At 43.1% G+C, this 19,757-nt stretch overlaps 1 protein-coding gene across 2 annotated transcripts in view; it reads left to right on the top strand.

The window, feature by feature from the left end:
• Positions 1-19,757, top strand: part of LOC117962033 (pyruvate carboxylase, mitochondrial-like) — a 252,631-nt gene that overhangs the window by 198,354 nt on the left and 34,520 nt on the right. For both annotated transcript variants that reach the window (XM_034901074.1, XM_034901075.1), the window contains exons 13-17: positions 2,065-2,209; positions 4,272-4,361; positions 9,730-9,951; positions 15,786-15,942; positions 19,035-19,275. In XM_034901074.1, the coding sequence (XP_034756965.1) occupies positions 2,065-2,209; positions 4,272-4,361; positions 9,730-9,951; positions 15,786-15,942; positions 19,035-19,275 (855 nt within the window). The remainder of the gene's footprint in view (positions 1-2,064; positions 2,210-4,271; positions 4,362-9,729; positions 9,952-15,785; positions 15,943-19,034; positions 19,276-19,757) is intronic.

Below are 19,757 nucleotides of genomic sequence, written 5' to 3'. Positions count from 1 at the left end.
ATCCAGCCTAAAAAGAGGGACATCCAGCAATCCCAGGAAGGAACATAGTCGATATAGACTAGTTGTCAGCTAAATCTGACCAGCTTGCTTTGCCAGTCTGCATCTGGATGAAGTCAAAGCTTCAATTCTGATTTGTGAAGAAGTGCTTGGAGGGGCTTGTATTGCAGCAGCATATAGGCCTATTGCAATACAGTTATGTTGGCGGGTACTATAAATGGAAGAAAGTAAAGCTGTCCACAGATTTCTGAAGTTAGAGCAGTTTTAGTATCAGGCAGAAATCCCTTCTCTGTTTGGTCCACAGCCCAATGCCTGGTAGCACAGCACGGCTCTGCCCATCCTTCGGCTTTCTTTTCTTTCTCTTTCTCCTCTGCAGGTCTTCTCCCTGTGGCAGGAGGCTGAGGATCCTGTGTACCTCAGAAAATGAAACCCTGGAATAACATTTACAGTTTTCTCTCTCAATATGAATGGTGCTTATACTCTGAAGTAGAATATGTCTTTTTCTTCTGCTGTAAGTCCCTCTCTCTAGAATATATGTAAATATGTCACTTCTTTGTACTTCCCGTTTCCCTACCCCTAATAAAAACAGATGTATACTGTATACATCTCTTTTGGTATGCTCTTTACAGTTTTAGTCCCAGCACACTAATTCCTCGGCTGCAACACCCTCCCGGTGCTGTTAATGAGGCATGTGTAAGTGTGGTTTTGTTTATTGCTCAACTCCCTACTCCCAATTATGGGTTTCCTGGCGGATTTTGCTTCCGTAATTATTTCAAGTCACCCTGGGTTTGACTGTAGTCTAACCGCCCAGAGTGTGGTTGTAAATTCTGTTCGTCTGGGGGTTATGCTCTGTGTGTGCGGTCCGTCTCCTCACGCCCCCGTGACAGAGATCTATCTATAGTCTACCGTATACATAGGCGCTGAGGTGGATGTTGCATTTCTGGGTTTAGAGAACGAGAGCTGCTTCTTACTCATACCCAGGAGGCAAGGACTGCGCTTCTCTCTGGTTCTGAGCTCTGGTTGGTAGTCTGTGCATTTATAAAAAAATAAATAATAAATAGGATAATTGGATTTGGGGTCATAAGTGGCAGGGGTTCACTTTTTTAATATTCCATTTATGACTCTAACATTTTGAGTCATATGCAAATACATTTTGAGCAACAGTAATCTTTTCACACAGTTTAGGTTCCTTCACTCTACCTTCCCCTGGGGACACTAAACAGCCATAAACACATCTAAAGCTGCTCCAAGACCTTATTACCATATTCTCTTTTCACTCACTCCCTGCAACTAACATTTCCGTTTTTCTTTCTACTAATCTCTCTCCCCTTTCCATTTTTTTTCTGTCAGTCTTCCTCCTCTTTTACCCGCCCGTTCACTTTCTCCACTTCATACATTAATTTGAAGCAGCCTACCCCCATTAAGACGGGTTTACAAGAGTGAAAATAAAGCAACAAATCTAGGAATGAAATTAACTCCCAACAATTACATCTCCTTCCTCGTTCTTCTCTCTCACTCATTCACTCTCCCTCCCTTTGTTAATCTAGAGAGCGTAATTGGCGTGATAACACTTGGGATGCAAACAAACAACAAAATAGAAAGGGAATGTGATTGCTTTCTCCCTCGTGTGTGTGTGTGTGTGTGTGTGTGGGGGTGTGTGTGGGTGTGTGTGTGTGGGGGTGTGTGTGTGTGTGTGTGCGTGTGTGCGGGGGTGTGTGGGTGGGTGGGTGTGTGTGTGGGTGTCATTGAAGCTGATATCCTGCACTGTTAGCCTACTCTGTGATTTAAATGGGGCTGTGGCGATGTTTTTTCCTTTCCATACCCTGTTTAACACCCAGCTCTTAGCCAGAAGTTGCCTTAAAACCCTCTCTCTTTTTGTTCAGGTGGTTCATTTTGAGTAGAACTGAGTTATTTCTTTTTTGACTCACTTGTCTTTCCATACTCTGGATTTAGATTTTGCGTGTGGTTACATCTGCCTCAGTACACTTACAAACCCTTTGTGTTTATTGAAGAATACATCTAAATCAAAGCCGCCTCCTTTTTCTTTATTTCTCTCTCCATATCTAGACCAACATCCCCTTCCTGCAGAATGTTTTTGCCAACCACCAGTTCCTCCACTCCACCGTGGACACCCAGTTCATCGACGAGAACCAGGAACTCTTCAACCTAAAGCCCACTCAGAACCGAGCCCAGAAACTACTGCACTACCTGGGTCAGCACACACACACACACACACACTATAAAGGTCAGCATGTTGACAGTGTGAGAACTTGCAGAACAAAAAGTCTGAACTTGTATGGTAAAACATGCAGAGCGCCTGGGCTGCTCACCTGGCAGAGCCCACATGCAGAGGCTCAGTCCTTGACAGAGTGGCTCAGGGTCCGAGTCTGACCTGACGCCATTTGCTGCATGTCTTCCCCCTCTCTCCCCCCTTTCCTGTCTCCAGCTGTCCTCTCTATTAAAGGCTAAAATTCCCAAAACATTATCTTAAAAAAATCAACAAAAAAATAAATTGCACTTGTAAAAAATATTCAGACACGTGATCTGAATTTAAAGTCACAGAAAGAAAAGAAAAACATGACAGCTTGTTAAAAGAAAAATTAAATAAAAACACTGGGGCTGGTCAATATATCATTATTATATATTGCCCGGGTGGTGGTTTCCAACGGGTTGCAATCATTTTTTTTCGCAACTGTAAGTCCAGCAACCATAGTCCTTGTTTGGGATCTAGAGAGCTGGAAGGCTGACGGGTCATTCACAATCCAAACAGTGACAGTGACATTACTCAAGGTGGACATTTTGGATGCAATATTGTCCAGAAGTGACCAACAGGAGAACAAATTGTACCTTGTGCTTTTATTGACTTAATTGTAAATTATTTTCATGTGGTGCATTTTCACGGGGATTAGATATGTCCTATGAATGAAATTGTAGTGAATCTGCTGATGGTCTGGATTGTGTGATCTGGATGTTAGACCATACATCATGCCAGTCAAGATCGATACCCAGCCCTGGGCAATCACGTACCCAGATCATCTTAATAGGAAGGCCAGAGCAGCCAGATATCAGCATGAACTTACAGAGCCTAGACACCATACCACAGTTTTTGGGCTGCACAGGAAATAACTTCTGAATAGGATGGATGGGCAAACGCCTCTTCCAGGGGACACCGTTTAATGTAAGTAAAGGAAAAAGAGGATTGTGGTAGGTTGAATGCTTTCTGCAAATCAGAAAAGGTAACAAGCCAACCTCGCTAAAAATGTCTTTTAGAAGTTAAGTCCTTTGTTCCCATTGTGGGGGCTGTTATTGGGTTCCCACCAATCACGAGTGCTATATTATTGAATTATAGGGGGAAATATGCCAGTTCCAAGCTACTTTATATGGTGGTATGTTTTTGCTAATCTGCAAGTTTTGATAAGATGAGAGATAAAGGGGTAAAGGCGTAGCTGGCACTGTTTATTAGAGATGTTGGCAAAGAGAAGGTCATGGAGTGACCACGGCTCTGTCAGAGTACTTTCTAAGGTAGGCCAGCAGACAGACACATCTGGGTTCAACCAGGTGAGGAGGGGCCTCAATACGAAGGACCTGATGTAATGTTTAAAGTTGGGAACTGAAAGGCCACCGTCTTCTCTCCTCCTCTGTCGAGTAGACGTCTTAGATTTAGATACTGTTGATTGTAATTGACGCCAGTAGCCAGCAGGAGTGGAGAGGTAGCATGGAGCTCACATAGTTAATGCTGGGTAAAACATTAATTTTAACTACTGAGATACAGGCTTGAATCAACATTGGAAGACCTATCCTTTTTTTTCATATCCTTCAAAACACTGTTCAGAGCAAAAGCATAGTCACGTTTAATGATCTGGTTTAAGCAGGGGAAGACCTCAATGTCTAGATACCAAAGGGACTGTGGATGTATAGTGAAACCAGGGCAGACCCTGGGACATCTCCGCTTCCACCAGGCCGTGGGGGAGAGCAGGGGAATATGAGCGAATTGTAGATGAAGAATGGGACAAGATGTGTTCAGGTCAGCTTTAAGAGGATTGGTTGGGAAATGTACTGAATACCTCCAACTCACAAATAGGACACGAAAGAAGGAAAACCCTGCTTTATATAAAAGTGACCATAATCCTTACTAGCCTCAGGGCTGCTGTTTTATAACCCTCATTGATTCCCCCCCCCCCCTTTCCCATTTACTTTATCATCTTTACAGAATGTTGGATGTGTTACAGGACATCTGACTTGTATTCTGACTTTATTTTTATCCTCCTATCCAGGTCATGTGATGGTAAATGGACCAACCACACCCATCCCAGTCAAGGCGAAGCCTTCCTCCATAGACCCTGTCATCCCTCCTGGCGTTCTGGGTATGTCAGTCAAAAGCAATTCAGCCAATCACAATCCATACCTTACACCATCACACATCATTATGCTGCTTACCCAGTTACTCCTGAGTCACATTCTTTATTCACCAATTAAATTCAGACTTTACACTTCGCCAGAGCTTTAACAGCACTGTGCAATGGTGCTTTAGCAATGAAATAACAAAAAAAGCTAGGTTCAGCAGTGACGGATAATTCAAAACTATTTTTAAAAGTGTGCCCCCAGACAATGTTACCATAATAATGTCACAGTGCATTGTCCTTATGTATTTATTACATTTGGACCAATTTAGCCAGGCACTGCTATTGCAAGGGTTAGGGGTTTCATTTGCCCTCTGGCACCCCCGCTAAAAATGTAAACACTTGTGGATCCCTAAGGCACTTAAAAGCACCCCCCGGATGATAAATGGGCTGTCGAACAGGCCGATAGCTGTAGGCGTAAAGGCATTCCTGAATAGCTCAGTTTAGCTCTCAGGGAGGAAAAGGGTTTTGGCCTTAGAGTGCACGGCTGAGCGGTGAGAACAGCGGTGAGGGGGTGCTCTTCATTGTTCTCACCCTGCTCTGCACCAGCACCCCGGAGTCTCACAGGGAAGGCCAACGGCCAAGCTGGACTCCGGGATGAGCTTGTAGAGCCACTTAAAGTCTCTGGAGTTGATTCTTCAGCACCCCACACAAACTATAGCATCTGAGTAAACTTTGAAAGGTTCAACCAAGGCTCCATCCATCCATCCATCCATCTTCGACCGCTTATCCGGTATCGGGTCGCGGGGGCAGCAGCTCCAACCAAGGCTGGAATACAAAAACACTCCTTTTACATAAAAACTAGATGTGCTCAGTTTTAAAAAGTATTAAAATATGTAAATACATTTTCTTTTTTCACTTGATGTCACAGCCTGTCTCTGTGGCGTTTTGAAATGATGCACTTTTTGTCCTTCCCACTGCGCTCCTAGCTTTATTTTTTGTTCGGGATGCAAACTGCCATGAATTTCTGCAGCTGCGCCTTTTGACAGCAACAAAATAGTCAGCTGTATCAACCTGACATGTTTATCAGCACCCTGTTCTGCCTCAGCACATACCCCAGCATGCCCAGTAAACACAAATTTATAACAAAATAATGGAATAATATGACTCCTAATCAGGCATAACTAATCAAATCTGACATCTAAAAACCATGCGCAGTGGAACGGAAGGGAGTAGAATGGGACAGAATAATCTGCAGCGTTTGTGTACGTCTGCATGTGAGTGACTGAGTGTGTGTGTCTCTGTGCGTACCCACCACTTGTCTACTTATGCAAATCGTGTGATGACAACTCTTTTCCCCACCTTCGTATTGCAGCAAGCACACATGCATTTACTCTCAAGCACGTACTCTATAGGCAGACGCCCTTTGTGTACATGCCCCCACTTACATACTGTAAGCAGCTGATGAAATAGTACAGTACGCAGCACAGGCCCGCACAGAGGCATACCTAAAGCCCAGTAATGAGATTTGTAATGTGCTTATATCCTTTCTTTCATTTGACAGAGGGATTGAAAGAAGAGAGGGATTAGGCCTGTATTATCACACTCTGTGGAGGGAGGGGCAGGGGCATGGGAGCAGAAATGGGTTATGACAGAAGCAGCGAGGGTTTGGGCAGAATATGTAGAGAATGCTTATATGGACATAGTAGCAAGCAGGGGAGTTATGAATAAGCACAGATAAATGGGGAAAGAGGGAGTAGGAAGGACTATTACTGTGCACCACCCACAGAATAGAGAAGATCAGAACGACATCATCACATCTCAAAACATCACCCTGACAGATAGGGAGGAAGAGGAAGCATGACGAGCAAAACTATTCTTGAGAAGGGAGACGGAACGTGTTGAATGCTGAAAGGCTATTATTGTCTAATTAGGATTTGTAGTCCAAAACGTTCCCTGTGAAGGCTGATTGTAGTCACATCATCGATAGTGTAGATGTACACCTTGTTCCAATTACTGTCTGGATTTATTTAATGGAGGACATCTAGAGGTTAGTCACCAGATGCCCGTGGGCTAGCTTGAGGAAGGAGGACATAAAAATGACAGACTACCTTCCTCTTCCCAGATGTGTGCTGTATTTCCAGTTTTAGGATTAAAGTAGACAGGTAGTCTATAGCACGATTGCCAAATGGCACAAATGGACTTAATTAATATTCTTTTTCTATTCTTTTTTTCTTTTGCTGCCCATTAGTTCTTGATGCTTTCATTAGCCACCTTCAAACAACAAGGACTGTTTGTTTTTTAGCTTTTGTTTAGTTTGAAAATCATTTCCAGGTAGCTTAAAAGGAGTCAAAAAGAGTCTTAAATTTGGCTTTCTGAAACCTCAAGATACTCTGGGTGTGTGTACTGCAAGGTAACTTTTTTTTACTTTGTTCTTCTTTGAACAATTTCTTCCTTTCAGTCTGTTTGTTTAATGCCTCCCATACAACTGTGCCAAAAGCCAGTTCTGCTGTTGAACTGTACTGTCAGTCAAACGTTGTTCAGCAGGCTGTATTTGAGCAGTGTTGTGGTAAATAGCACACAGTAACTAAATGCAAATTGAAATTGCCCACTCTATCTACCAAAAATGTATAGTCCAGGGATCTCTAAGTATCCAGGAGCCGCTGCTCATCGTTTCTCACGGGAGAAAAGGAAGAACAACAGCAGAACAATGCAGGCAGCAAAAGTGTCTGCACGGGCTGTACATTTGTCTTGCAGCTCATTAACAAATCTACCTGCCTATAACCTATCCGGCTTAATTGATTGGCTGTTCCCACACACCTGACTTTAATAAAGCACTGATTAGTAGGACCATCAGGATCTGACAATTAAAAGGTGTCTAAACACAGAGATACAAGACATTTAAGAGGCTTCTCGGGCGCTGATGCCAGCTCAGGACAGCGACGAGCAAGCGTTTATTACTCTGAGATTGTCTTCTACACAAATTGCAAATGAAGAAGAAGCTCTGAGCACTGCAGCTCGCTTTATCTATTCTCATCGGCTGGTGCTGTAAAGCGGGAGGGGAAACGTGTGAAAGGGGACCAGACAGGTGAGAATGTCAAGGGAGAGGTACGAAATGGCCCCAGCCCAGGGGGAGGAGTGAAGGGAGGGTGACGAAGCCAGGGAGTCTCTGTTGGGTGTTTTCAGGACGTGTGTGTGTGTGTGTGTGTGTGTGTGAGAGAGTGAGTGAGTGGGTTAATTCTCTTGGGACTTGTATCTCTTTAGTGTTTTTTGTTTCTGCTGTGTAAGATAGGACACACACACAAAACACTGTGACCGCCTTTCTAAAGGAAAGTATACCATGCATAGGCAGTTGTTTAGTCCCTGTAGTCCCAAGGCAGATGCCCTCATTTCTTCTCTATTGTGTCAACGAGTGGTAAGAACATAGAAAGCAAGTTTGTAAGGCAGCGTGAGTGTGAAAAATGGAAGGAGGGCTTTGAATATAACTCCTATTTCTGTGTGTAGATGTGGTGTGTTCCCCAGTCTGGCGTATTATACACAGATCTTGATAAGTTCAAAGTGTCTGCATCTATTTGCTACGGCAGTGTGATTTTCACAGAGCTCATCTAGCCTGTGTGTTTACGGGAACTCATTTTGTGTGTCTCTTTCAGAGTGTGTGTCTGTGTGTGTGTGTTGCTCATTCTGGCCTAAGAGACAATTATAGCAGAGATCATTTGTTTTCAGGGATGAGGTACAACAGTAAAAGGTCAAGAGTGAATATTCAGCTACACAGAGGATGGGGGGGGGGGCACAGGGTTGGAGGACAACTAAGCAGACTGATAGTACCTTATTAACTAGTCTAATTGATTGATGATTGCACACACAGCGGCAAAAATAGATCCCAATTCCACTTCCAATATGTGAATGCCTGTGGTCGTGCTGGTGTTTAATTGCCAGGCGTGGAGAGGAAAGAGCGATGAGCAAAGAGGGTCAGATTAGGAGAGAGGGTCGGCGTTGCTGCGCCCATAGAGCGAGGTCTCTGCGATCTGTAACTTGTTTGTTTTGAGGACTATTTAGCTTTTATAAAGTGGAAATGCCAGCATTAGTCTCAGGGATTCCACTGCGATTGTGTCTTTATTCCTACTCGTGGAGTCCATTTTGATAGTGTACATGACATTACAGTGTTGTAACCAACCCAGAGATGTGAAGTCAACATGTCCCACAGTCTTCCTCCTGGGTTCCCTTGGGGAGTTCATCCTTCTTCATGTGATTAACTTGTTTCTACTTCATCTGCGAGCTTGTATTACTCCTGTCTTAATTTTAGCCACGCCAGCAGCATGGCTCCAGGGCAGTGTCGATCCACCACTAGGGTCCAGACTGAAATATCAATAGGATGGACTGCCATGAAATTATGTAGACATTTGTGATCTATAGGCAATGAGCCCGGGTTGGTGATCCCCTGATATTTTATCTAGAGGCACCAACATGTCAATGTTCAGTACTCCATTAAAATATCTTAATATCAGCTGGGTCGATTGGACTCATTTTGGTATCCTGGGGATGAATCCTCATTGGCTGACATTTGTTTTTGTGCTATCGTTTACAATTGGGGTTTTGAGCACATTTTCTTACTGATTGCCATGACATTTGGTAGAGCCAATCACATGCCCCAAAGGATGAATCCTAATGACTTTGGTGATCTCCCCACTTCATCTAGGGTCAGCCATCCTGGAACCGGTTGGCTTCTTGGTGGCAACCCCGCAGCACCCAGCTCAGTCACTCTCTTGTTTGACTAAACTGTAGCGGCTTGCTTTATATAGAAAAGCATGGCCGTGTGAGTCACTGTCAGCAGAGAAATCCATTTTTACAAATAGGTGGGTGGTGTGTCTAATAAGCCAGCTGCTGGGCTTACATTTCTGCGTACCTATTTTTAGTTGATCTACTTGAGTACAGGCTGTGGCCACTTCACCACCAGAGGTTAGGACTTGTTAGCAGCACAGCGTGAGGAGGAAGCCATCCGATTACCTGCTGCCTGGCCCGGCGTCGTGGTAAATTGGTGGAAATCACTCATCCTCTTGCCAGACGTTAAGCCGTGTCTGAAGCCTGTACACCACTTAAACTGGATGATTAAAGGTCTACCTAAATATGTATTCAATAAACATGGATCCCCCTTTTTAGAACATGCCTATATACAGTATGTTCAGGTCTGTGGTTTATGAAAGCTGCATTTACAGTTTTTCATTTTTGTATTAATCACAATTTATGTTCAGTGAGTATTGACTTGAGTATCTGCACAGTCTGATATTCCCCCAGCATCTGGTATTGATTTCACGTATATACCGTAGTCACCAACCTGTTTCCTTGTTATTACCCCCGTATCACTCATTTCCCTGTCTTCCTCCCTCACTAACAGGCGACCCTCCGGTCGGTTTCCGTGACATTTTGCTGCGCGATGGTCCTGAGGGATTCGCCAAGGCTGTCCGCGCCCACCAGGGTCTGTTGCTAATGGATACCACCTTCAGGGATGCCCACCAGTCGCTCCTGGCAACCAGGGTTCGGACCCACGACCTGAAGATGATCTCGCCGTTTGTCAGCCATAACTTCAGCAACCTTTTCAGCCTGGAGAACTGGGGAGGTGAGTTTCTGTGTGCTGAACCTATGCCTGGACAACTTGGATTGGTGTGTGGCAGAGCTAAGCTAGCAGTTTTCCTCTGTTTCCAGTCTTCATGCTAGGCTAAGGTAGCATCTCCTTATTCCAGCTTTATTTTTAAGCATACAGATGAGAGTTTGGTATCGGTGTAACCCTATACACAACAAACTAAAGCAACGTAACTATTACACTACACTTTGTATATATGCCCCAACAACTTCATGTGTCTGAACTCCCTATTCTCCCCCCATTCTTGCTGTAGATCTAGCTGTTTCATTGATGACAGTGATTGTACCTCTTTGTTTTCCTCCTTTGAGCTGTGAAAATCTTGTCTCCATCTCCTCTCCCATAAGTCAGTCTTCAGCGACTTCCATCAATAGACAATGATTTTACCTTTGCCTGCTCTTGGCTGAATAGAGAAAATCATCTGTTATTGAAACTTCTTGAGGCATGAACCGTCCAACAGAGTTCCTGTATAATTTGCAATTATTTCCAAAAGACGTGCCTCATATTTGCCTCAACAGTCGCCGGCGAGACCGATTATCAACACTTGTTGATGGTGGTCCTATGTGAAGTGCAGTCGTTATGAACTGGTTGGAAAGAGTAAATTCAGTTTAATGTCGGAGCACTTGGGACACACATTTGTGAAAGAGATATGCCCAGTCAACCTCTTGACGTTGAAACATTTAATTTCAATTATAGTAATCTTCTCAGTATGATTTTGCTCGGCGTGCCTCGAGTAGATCACAAGAGCAGACACAAGAAGCAAACAAAAGCCCAAAGTTAAGAGGGTTTCTGTTTCATTGACTGTGCTCGTCATTAGATGGTTGAGCAAAGAGAGAAGAAAAAAGAAGTCCAGTGAAACCTCCGCTGTGCTATAAAACCTTTTTCAGATTAAATTCCTCCTGGTGCACCCGTTAGTGGAAAACAGTGTGTTTCATTACATTGGGAGAGCACTTTGAGCTCATCTCGCATTTAGCAACTATCTACTCATCTCATGTTCAAACAGATAAAAAGGTTATCATAAAAGTAAAACATTGGGGAGATATTTGGATCGAAAAGGCCTTAACTGCAGCCCCCCACGTATGTCGTGATGTCATTATGAGTCTGGCCAGAGAAAGATGATATGAATTCAGCTTGGCCCTGTTTGAGCAGTTACATTACAAGTAAGTCTGCAGAGAGACTGAGAAAACGTGCAGTGAGCTCCGTTCTGGTAGTTGAATAGCTGCCAGGGAAGCTGCCTGTCTCTGGATGTCTCATTATACCGTGTGAGACGTTTTTTATTAAGGGACACAAATGCCTTTTTAACATTTCAGTATTTTGTAGACATAAAAATATGTGCACTAGTTTTCAGCCCACATAGTTTTTCAAATTCAAGGTGTCAAAGAGAGTCTGACAAAAAAGCAATGAAACGCGTGTCGATATTTGCAAATGCACTTCAGAGATGGACCAGTAATCCTTCTGCTAACCATCGCTCGAGTTTATGTAGCTAGCTAGAGCCTTGGGTCACCGTACAGTACGTCATCTCACAGGGCTTACAAAGAAAACCGGACAGTAATTCTCAAAGACTTGGCGCTATACTGTATAATGACATCTGCACCAGGATCACGGTCCCAGTCGTGAGGATAGAACTCCTACAGGTATGGAGCCCGTGCATACGCCCGCGCATCTCTGGGGGGGAAGGCCTTAGGATGGAAAAGGGTAGAGCTCACAGGAGAAGGGCAGTATTTTTTAAATGCAGGCCTTTTTTCCACAAAACTGCCTACCCCAGTTTTAAAAATATTGTTTGCCATAATTTAGAACCATGCAGTAGCAGAACGTCAGTGATGTCTTTACTTGTGAGGATCACTCTCTTGCAGCATCTCACTGGGTTTATACACAGACTAATGGTTCAGGCTTTCAAACGGATCCAGATCCTTTTAGGGAAGGGGAAGCTCACAGCACACTCAGACATGTCTATATTTTTTCACTGATGAAAGAGCACAAACTATCTGCTTGCTCTGACTATTTCTCCTGACTTCGTCTGTATGAGAAACAGGAAACAGTCTATGAAAATCAAATAGAAAGCATGCTTTGAGAGCAATTTATGGTTGAGCATTGAGCATGTTAATTTACTAGGAGCTTCCTGTTTTCTATACTAAGATGTAGCATGTGTTTTTAAAGCCTAAACTATTGGCCCATTGAACTGAAGCAGTGGCACCGGGGTGACATGTTGAAAACAAACTATTGCCGGGTTGTATTATACTTCAATGTAAATGAATAGGTTTAATATGGAACATGTCTTTTCAAAGCTTCTTATTGTTAGAGCGCATAATATCAACACTTTCTGTTTGAGGCTTGAGCTTTTTTCATTAAACAAATAATCATTTTAAACTGAGCTGACAATGTGGTAAATACTCTAAAACACACTTAGTTTGGGTAGGAAACACTGCGTTAGGGGAATTGATCTTCCTTTATGTCTTCCTCCAGAACTCTCTCATAAAGCGCTAATGTGCAAATGGCTGTGGGAGGTTTGAAATAGTCTGTCAGTGAAAGCTCTGTAAATGAAGAGTGTAGCGTCAGAGGAAGTGACTCCATGCTCGTCTCTGTCGTCCCATTTCTACAACGGCAGCGAGGGTACAGCAATCAGGAGCGGTTTAAACACCTCGTGACAGGAGCATTCTGTAATGGGCTAATAGTATGAGATGAGATTGTCTCACTCAGTTGAGAAATGTTGCGGAGTGAGTGAGTGAATCATCGAAGAGAAACGTAATATGCTAGTGGATTCTCTTGGGGCCTCTGTAGTTCCTGTATGATATGATTATGAGTCAGATAAAACAGAATAGTACTTTCTCATAATTATTAAAACACTTTAAGGCAGAATGAATTCTAGAAGGAGATATATTCCCCCAAATCCTTCCTGGAACTTAACAGTGTAATAATATGCTTCCTGTGCAAATTAATATTATGATGCTAATTTGACTAATAAAGTAGGAACAACAAAGCTTTTAGAGGAGAGTGAGTGTGCTAGTAGTTTGGATTGGTTAGTGTTCTACTTCATATTCAGTGTAGTAGATGGCGCTCGGCGAGCCCCAAGTTTTAAGTCAATTTGTAGTTATATATCAGATATCTCAAGACTATAATCATATAGATGTAGACCATACTCTATGCATACAGAGACCCGGCAGTTAGCACCAGGGGCAAGGAAAACTCCCCTTTAACAGGTGGAAGCCCACAGGAGTCCTAACATGGATGCTAAGCAATGCACTGCTGGACTGGAGGGGCCTTAAGATCCCATAGATGGGGTGTAGGCTGTGTAAGGGAACAAGGTGTACCCGGTCCACCAAACACACGGCCGTCTCTATCCTACACACATTTGTCATTTTGTAATGTTGTATTGTAAAGTCAAACTTCAGAGGCCCGGTATCAACAGTCAGACCGCTAAACCAGGGTACAAAATACAACATGTCCTATTTATTTGACCTTTTCGTTTAGGGTAATACGTTTATTTTGTCCTTGTTTTATATATTTATGTATGTTGTCTCCTCTGACTCCATCTCCTTATGAAGTCTCTGGTTCAATCAGACATGTCATCAGGTGTTCTGGACTCAGACTTTATGGGGTTCCTTTATACAACCGTTTTCCCCAGATGAGGGTTCTCCTCTTTTGGAGTAAACGTCATGTGTCAAACCTGAGGAGGGCCTCTTTAATAAGGGGAGTTGTAATCATTGACAGTATGTCAGGATAATGTGAGTATCAGTTTGTATCCCAACCCCACTGTTACACATCCATTATTCACTCAGCTCTCAACACCCAAAGATCCCAGATCCACTAGCTGGCTGCCACGCTCTCGCCTAATATTGATTTAGATTGTGAAGCACAAATAACTTGTAGACTACCATTCTGCAGGAAAGCGTTCAGCTCTAGCACACACTGTCCCACAAGGACAGCTTGTAATTGTACATTTTAAACACTTCCTCCTAAATGACCATCGGAGGAGTAACTACCATGCCTCTCTGGATAGTAAGTCCCTTTACAAAGCGCTTTTATTACAAAGTGGTCAGAGATAGAGAGTATTACACTCTGCTGAGCTTGAATCACTTTGAACCAAACTAAATCACTAAAAGGAGAGGGCCGTGAGTACTGAACGCTGTTACCCTGACACGCTGTCTCTATGCAAGAATGTTTTAGTTTGGGCTTCTTTTTTTTTAACACAAAAGCGGTCTTAGATAAGGAAATACAGTATTGCTTTCACATGTTTCAGCTGCTTAGAGGCAGAATGAATCATTGAAGAGATTAAGCCTGTGAAAGCCCTTTGAGGATTAAGTCCCGTCCTGATATAGCGTTCCTGCCTGCGCCATGCAAGATACAGTAATATGAAATGGGTCAAATAATGCATCTACATGGTTCCTCATATCTATTTTACGCCAATGTGTCTGATGGTAAGGCATGCGTGCGTGCAGGCAGAGAGGACAATACATACATACATACTTACAGTACATATACACACATACATACATACATAAACACACATACATACATATACACACACCTGGACTTACATTAATACCTGGTCACTTTAAGGCTGACTCAACACTGACACTTTGACAATATCTTTTGTCTTTATTTGACGAATGTTCTTATTGTTATTATTACTGTTATTTTGTTGGCATTATACTGTCTTTTTTATCTATTTTTTTTTTGCTAAAACTGCTGCTGGAATTTTTCATTTCCTCGCGGGAGTCATCCCAAAAGGATCAATAAAGAGAAGTCCAAGTCTTTCTCTGAGACAACCTGTAGGGGGACTGAAGCGGGACAAGTTAGTGTTGCTTTAAAGAGTTTGTCGTAAAACTGTTACCTAAGATGTTTAAGGCCCACACAGTCCTGCAACACTTAGCCCAGATCATTAGTCCTTTTCTTTGTTCTTCCTTTAAACACGACATGCCGTGTTGCAGACAGTGCTGCCCGTTGTGGACCTGGAGGAACAGGCTGGTTTCCATCTTTCTCCCGGATTTCTGTCAGCTCATTTTCATGACAGATTGGAAGCTGCCTATCTTTCCAAAACCAGGCAAAGGAGGCTCTAGCAGTGTGGGACCAGCTGTCAGTCTTCATTCCTGTTATTAAATTATCAGAGTAAATTCTGCCGTCCCAGCTCAATCCCCACTCGGCATCATGTTTTGACGCGATAATACATTAATACTAATATGTTTAACATCAGATAGGATTGCTTGGAGTCATTTCTGCTCCAAACCAGTAGTTTAAGAGATGCTGACATAGGCTAAGATTCCAAACCGGGGTGGTGGAGAATAAGAGTTGATAAGGAGGGTATCCGGGGCATTCTTCCCAGAGAAGGGAACAAGCAGTTGTGCTTAGTATTCTCTCGGTGTCCAAATGTGTGTGTGTGAGTGCTCAGAAAATTAAATTTAATGATGACAGTGTTGGATCAGCAGAAAACCACTGGAGGCTTCAGGGTTTCTGGCTGATATGATAAACGGGTATGAGATCCGCTAATCTACTCCCCCGAGAAAAGGAAATAAGAGATTTCTATCTCTGTTTTACCCCCGCCTCGTCCACTGAAACATTTCTTAGATTTGAAAGTGACTTTAGTGTGAACTGATGAAAGTGTTTGAATGAACAATGAATGTGCAAGTATCATCAGATATGTCATCTGAGCATCATTAGTGTGTATCACATGTGTACCGTTGGTGGGTAATGCGATGTTTGAAATATTAGTTTTTGGGTCTGAAATTGAGATCAAAGTAAGGATGACAAATAAGACTTAAGATGACAGGTGAAATAAACGTGTGTGTGTGTGTGTGTGTGTGTGTGTGTGTGTGTAGGTGCTACCTTTGATGTGGCCATGCGCTTCCTGTCAGAGTGCCCCTGGAAGAGACTCCAGGAGCTGAGAGCTTTGATCCCTAACGTCCCGTTCCAGATGCTGCTGAGAGGGGCCAACGCCGTGGGCTACACCAACTACCCTGACAACGCTGTCTTCAAGTGAGTCACTCATGCACACATTATGTAAATATATAATTTTTTATTCTTAATTCAGTTATCAAACAATCAAATGTATAAGAGCTAACACCACAGGCATAACAACAAGAGGCTTGATCCAATGTGCCCAATTTTTAGTTTTGTATTTGCTTCCAAATCCTTACACTGTATCCAATTATGTTACGGAAACGCGCTGACACACACAAAGTAGGTCTACGCACACACTCTTATGCCTATTCTGCGTTGTTTTATGTACTGTATGCACTAATAATGTAGTGACTAAGCCCCTATACTTTAGCTACAACTGGCCGCTGATTACTATATGCAGTCAATACTTCACGCATTATGCTTTACTTTCTCAATAGGGTTAATATCCGAGCACAGTCCGAACAAAGTGAAAAACAGTTTTAAATTAGCGACACCTGTAGTTATTGACATGATGAACCTATAATAATTACCTGTAGTTATTGACATGATGAACCTATAATGATAACCTGTAGTTATTGACATGATGAACCTATAATAATGACCTGTAGTTATTGACATGATGAACCTATAATGATAACCTGTAGTTATTGACATGATGAACCTATAATAATTACCTGTAGTTATTGACATGATGAACCTATAATGATAACCTGTAGTTATTGACATGATAACCTAAACCACCTGTGGTCAGCCTCGGCCACCTAGTGCTTAGGAACAAAGTACCCATCAAATATACGGCTCTAGTACATTGAATACTGCAGACTATGGTTGTAGAATACAGTCTTGCATGCAAGCAGACCCTCCATAACACTAAAGAAACGCTTGCATTTTCATATTGCAACTTTTTTTAACTGTTAAAAACATTTGAACTAAATAGTTAAAACAAGCTGCTGCTACCCCTCCTGTCATAGTTTTTAGAAAGTATGCTTAGCTAGCCAGTGGGGGAAAGCCAAGCCCAGATTCACTCTCTCTCTTTGGAACCAACTTTGTCAGTTTGGCGTTTTTCTCACTGTATTTTCATTTTTTCAACACTCTGTCTGCAATTTTTGTAGCTTCCTCTTGGATGGTGCTCACGATCTGGCACCTCGAACACAAAGACACATGCATAGGGCAGGGTCTCTGCAGATACAGACACCACCACACTTCTGTTGGGTCATAATGATGATTAAAAGAGATTTTTGCCTTTTGAATGGGACAATTAGCCTGGTAAGAGTGTCAGCATTCCTGTCTTATGGGAGGATGTATTCGTCATGATCCGTTACATGATTAGAATGGCGGTGTGCTAGTGTGATCTAAGCCCATGTGGGCGGGACACCCTGTGGTGCAGGACCCTTAAATTAGTCAATCCATTTATTCATCCTTGTAAATGAAATACTTGTTTTTCCTTTTCTCTCAAGTCAACTATGTCCTAACACTTGGTCTCTATTCATACGTAGCTTAAAGCTAACACAGCTGCTTTGTCTCTAAATAGATCTAAACCAATAGACTGTACAGTAGCTATACCACAAACCACACAACTCACACACACATTTAGTCAGGTCAGTGTGGTCGATGGTTTCCTCTTGCCTCCTACCATGCGTGGTAGTGAGTGACACACACACACACACACACACACACACAGACACACACCATTTACACAGATGTAGACCAGAAATGTCATCAGGGCCATAAATACTCCTGTGCCTACACACATGCATACACATGCCTCCAGCTCTTTTCCAAATGGTTTCACAAGCTACGTCGATAATGCGGATGACTCATGAATACACAAGAGACTGGCATGCTGTTCCACACACAGACGAGGGCACGCTCTCCCCCCCCCCCCCCCCCCCCCCCCCCCCCCAAGCACGGTGTAATTCCCCATACCTTAAATGAATTAGGAGTGGCTTCATGACTAATGCGGTTGTCCCCTCACCACTGAATCACACACACGCAGACCTCCCCTTTCCTCCCTGTTTTTTTGCTCCCTTTTTCCTAACATAGTCATTATTTATTCCAACTTCCTTTTTTTATGCTACCATTAATCTCTCCACATTACACACTTCTTTCCTCATTTTGAACTCCCTCTCTCTATCCTGACTGCTCCCCCCCCCCCATTGTCCCGTAGGGGGAGTGCCATTGAAGATTTGAACATGATTGTGTTTAATGGCTTTGATCTGTTGGCCAGGCTCTCTCTCCCTTCCTCCTGTCACCTGCGTCATTTTCACTGGGGCAGATCAGTGTCTTTATTAACTAAATCAAGTCAAAGTTTCATTTCATTTCACTTAATTGATTGAAAGAGTATGTCACAGAAGGGTCACAGTACAGTACACCCTGTAGCGAGAGGGATGTACTGTTTTTAAAATATCTAAAATGGCTGGTGGCTAATGAGAGCCTCTTGTCACTCTGTCTGACAGAGAAGTCTTCTGAAAGCCATGATCCCATCAGGATTCCACCAGCTCTGAGTCAGCTCTGCAGGACAGGACAGTGCTTTTGATTTGGTGCCACACAGCGTCCACTACACAACACTTGTAGGCATTGCAGTGCTGAATAAATACTGGCCGCGCAGACGTTGGACTGGTAATCCTCTCGTGGCTCCACATTAAGTGTCTGTTTATTTACCAAAACAAAAGCTCTCAGTGTGCGTGTGAATGTGTGTATATATATTGCATTCACAGCAACACCGCTACAATAAGCACTTAGTCCAGTTATGAAAAACCCTGATTAAGATGCCAGGGAATAATAGGAGGGATTTACCATAGCAGCCTGGATAATGAGGCGGGTATACATTTCTCTCCTGTCATTGTGGGCCCCTTCAGGCTGTGTAAGCTCGCTCTTCATGGAAATAGTGAGAATATTGTATTTAGGCAGGTTAAGCGATATTTATGAGTGGCGATACAGAGAGAAATATAAAGAGCTTACCCCAACCCGGCTGTGCGCTATTGTCTGGGATACACTGTGCATGGAGATAAACTCATATGTGTGAGAGTGATACACCGCACAATGTACAGGAAGTCTCAGCAGCCCACCTAACCTATTCTGTTCATGTCTCCCATTGAATGTGGACTTTATCTACTGTATGTGCCGTCAGCTAACAGTATTTTTCCTCTCCTTCTCCCCTCCTCCAGGTTCTGTGAGGTGGCCAAGGAGAACGGCATGGACATTTTCCGCGTGTTTGATTCCCTGAACTACCTGCCCAACATGCTGCTGGGCATGGAGGCGGCTGGGACAGCAGGTGGCGTAGTGGAGGCTGCCATCTCGTACACAGGCGACGTCTCGGACCCAATGAGGCAGAAGTACTCTCTGGATTACTACATGAAACTGGCAGACGAGCTTGTCAAAGCCGGAACCCACATCCTCTGTATCAAGGTGAGGAAATCCAGATAGGCAAGGTTTGCTTTGAGAGTTGTTGGCTGTGTAATCTCACATTAGTGTTCGGATGCAAACCTTCTTGTATTTGGTTGGTTTAATCTAAAGTGAAATGCCATTATTAAATTGAGTAAGCTGTGTGTGTGTGTGTGTGTGTGTGTGTGTGTGTGTGTGTGTTTCACTTGTTAACACTGATTTAAATAGGACTTGCAAATACCAATATACTACTATTTCTATTTCTCCTGAAGTGCTGAAATGTTAGCTGATGTTCAGCACACACATAAACCGATGGATAAAATCTGTACTCTCCAGTAACCGTCTTCAGCAGCGTAACAGGAAAACACAAGTCACGTTTTTTTAAATGCTCCTATTGAAATAACTTGTATACTTGAGCCTCTTATCTAAATGAATACACTGATAATACTCACATTGAATTAATGTCCTTATTCAAGCGTGACAGAATATTTTCAAACGTGAAATGA

This window comes from Etheostoma cragini, chromosome 19 (genome assembly GCF_013103735.1).
Source record: "Etheostoma cragini isolate CJK2018 chromosome 19, CSU_Ecrag_1.0, whole genome shotgun sequence".
In the NCBI taxonomy this organism is placed as follows: domain Eukaryota; kingdom Metazoa; phylum Chordata; class Actinopteri; order Perciformes; family Percidae; genus Etheostoma; species Etheostoma cragini.
This window is presented reverse-complemented; position numbering and strand designations above follow the sequence as displayed.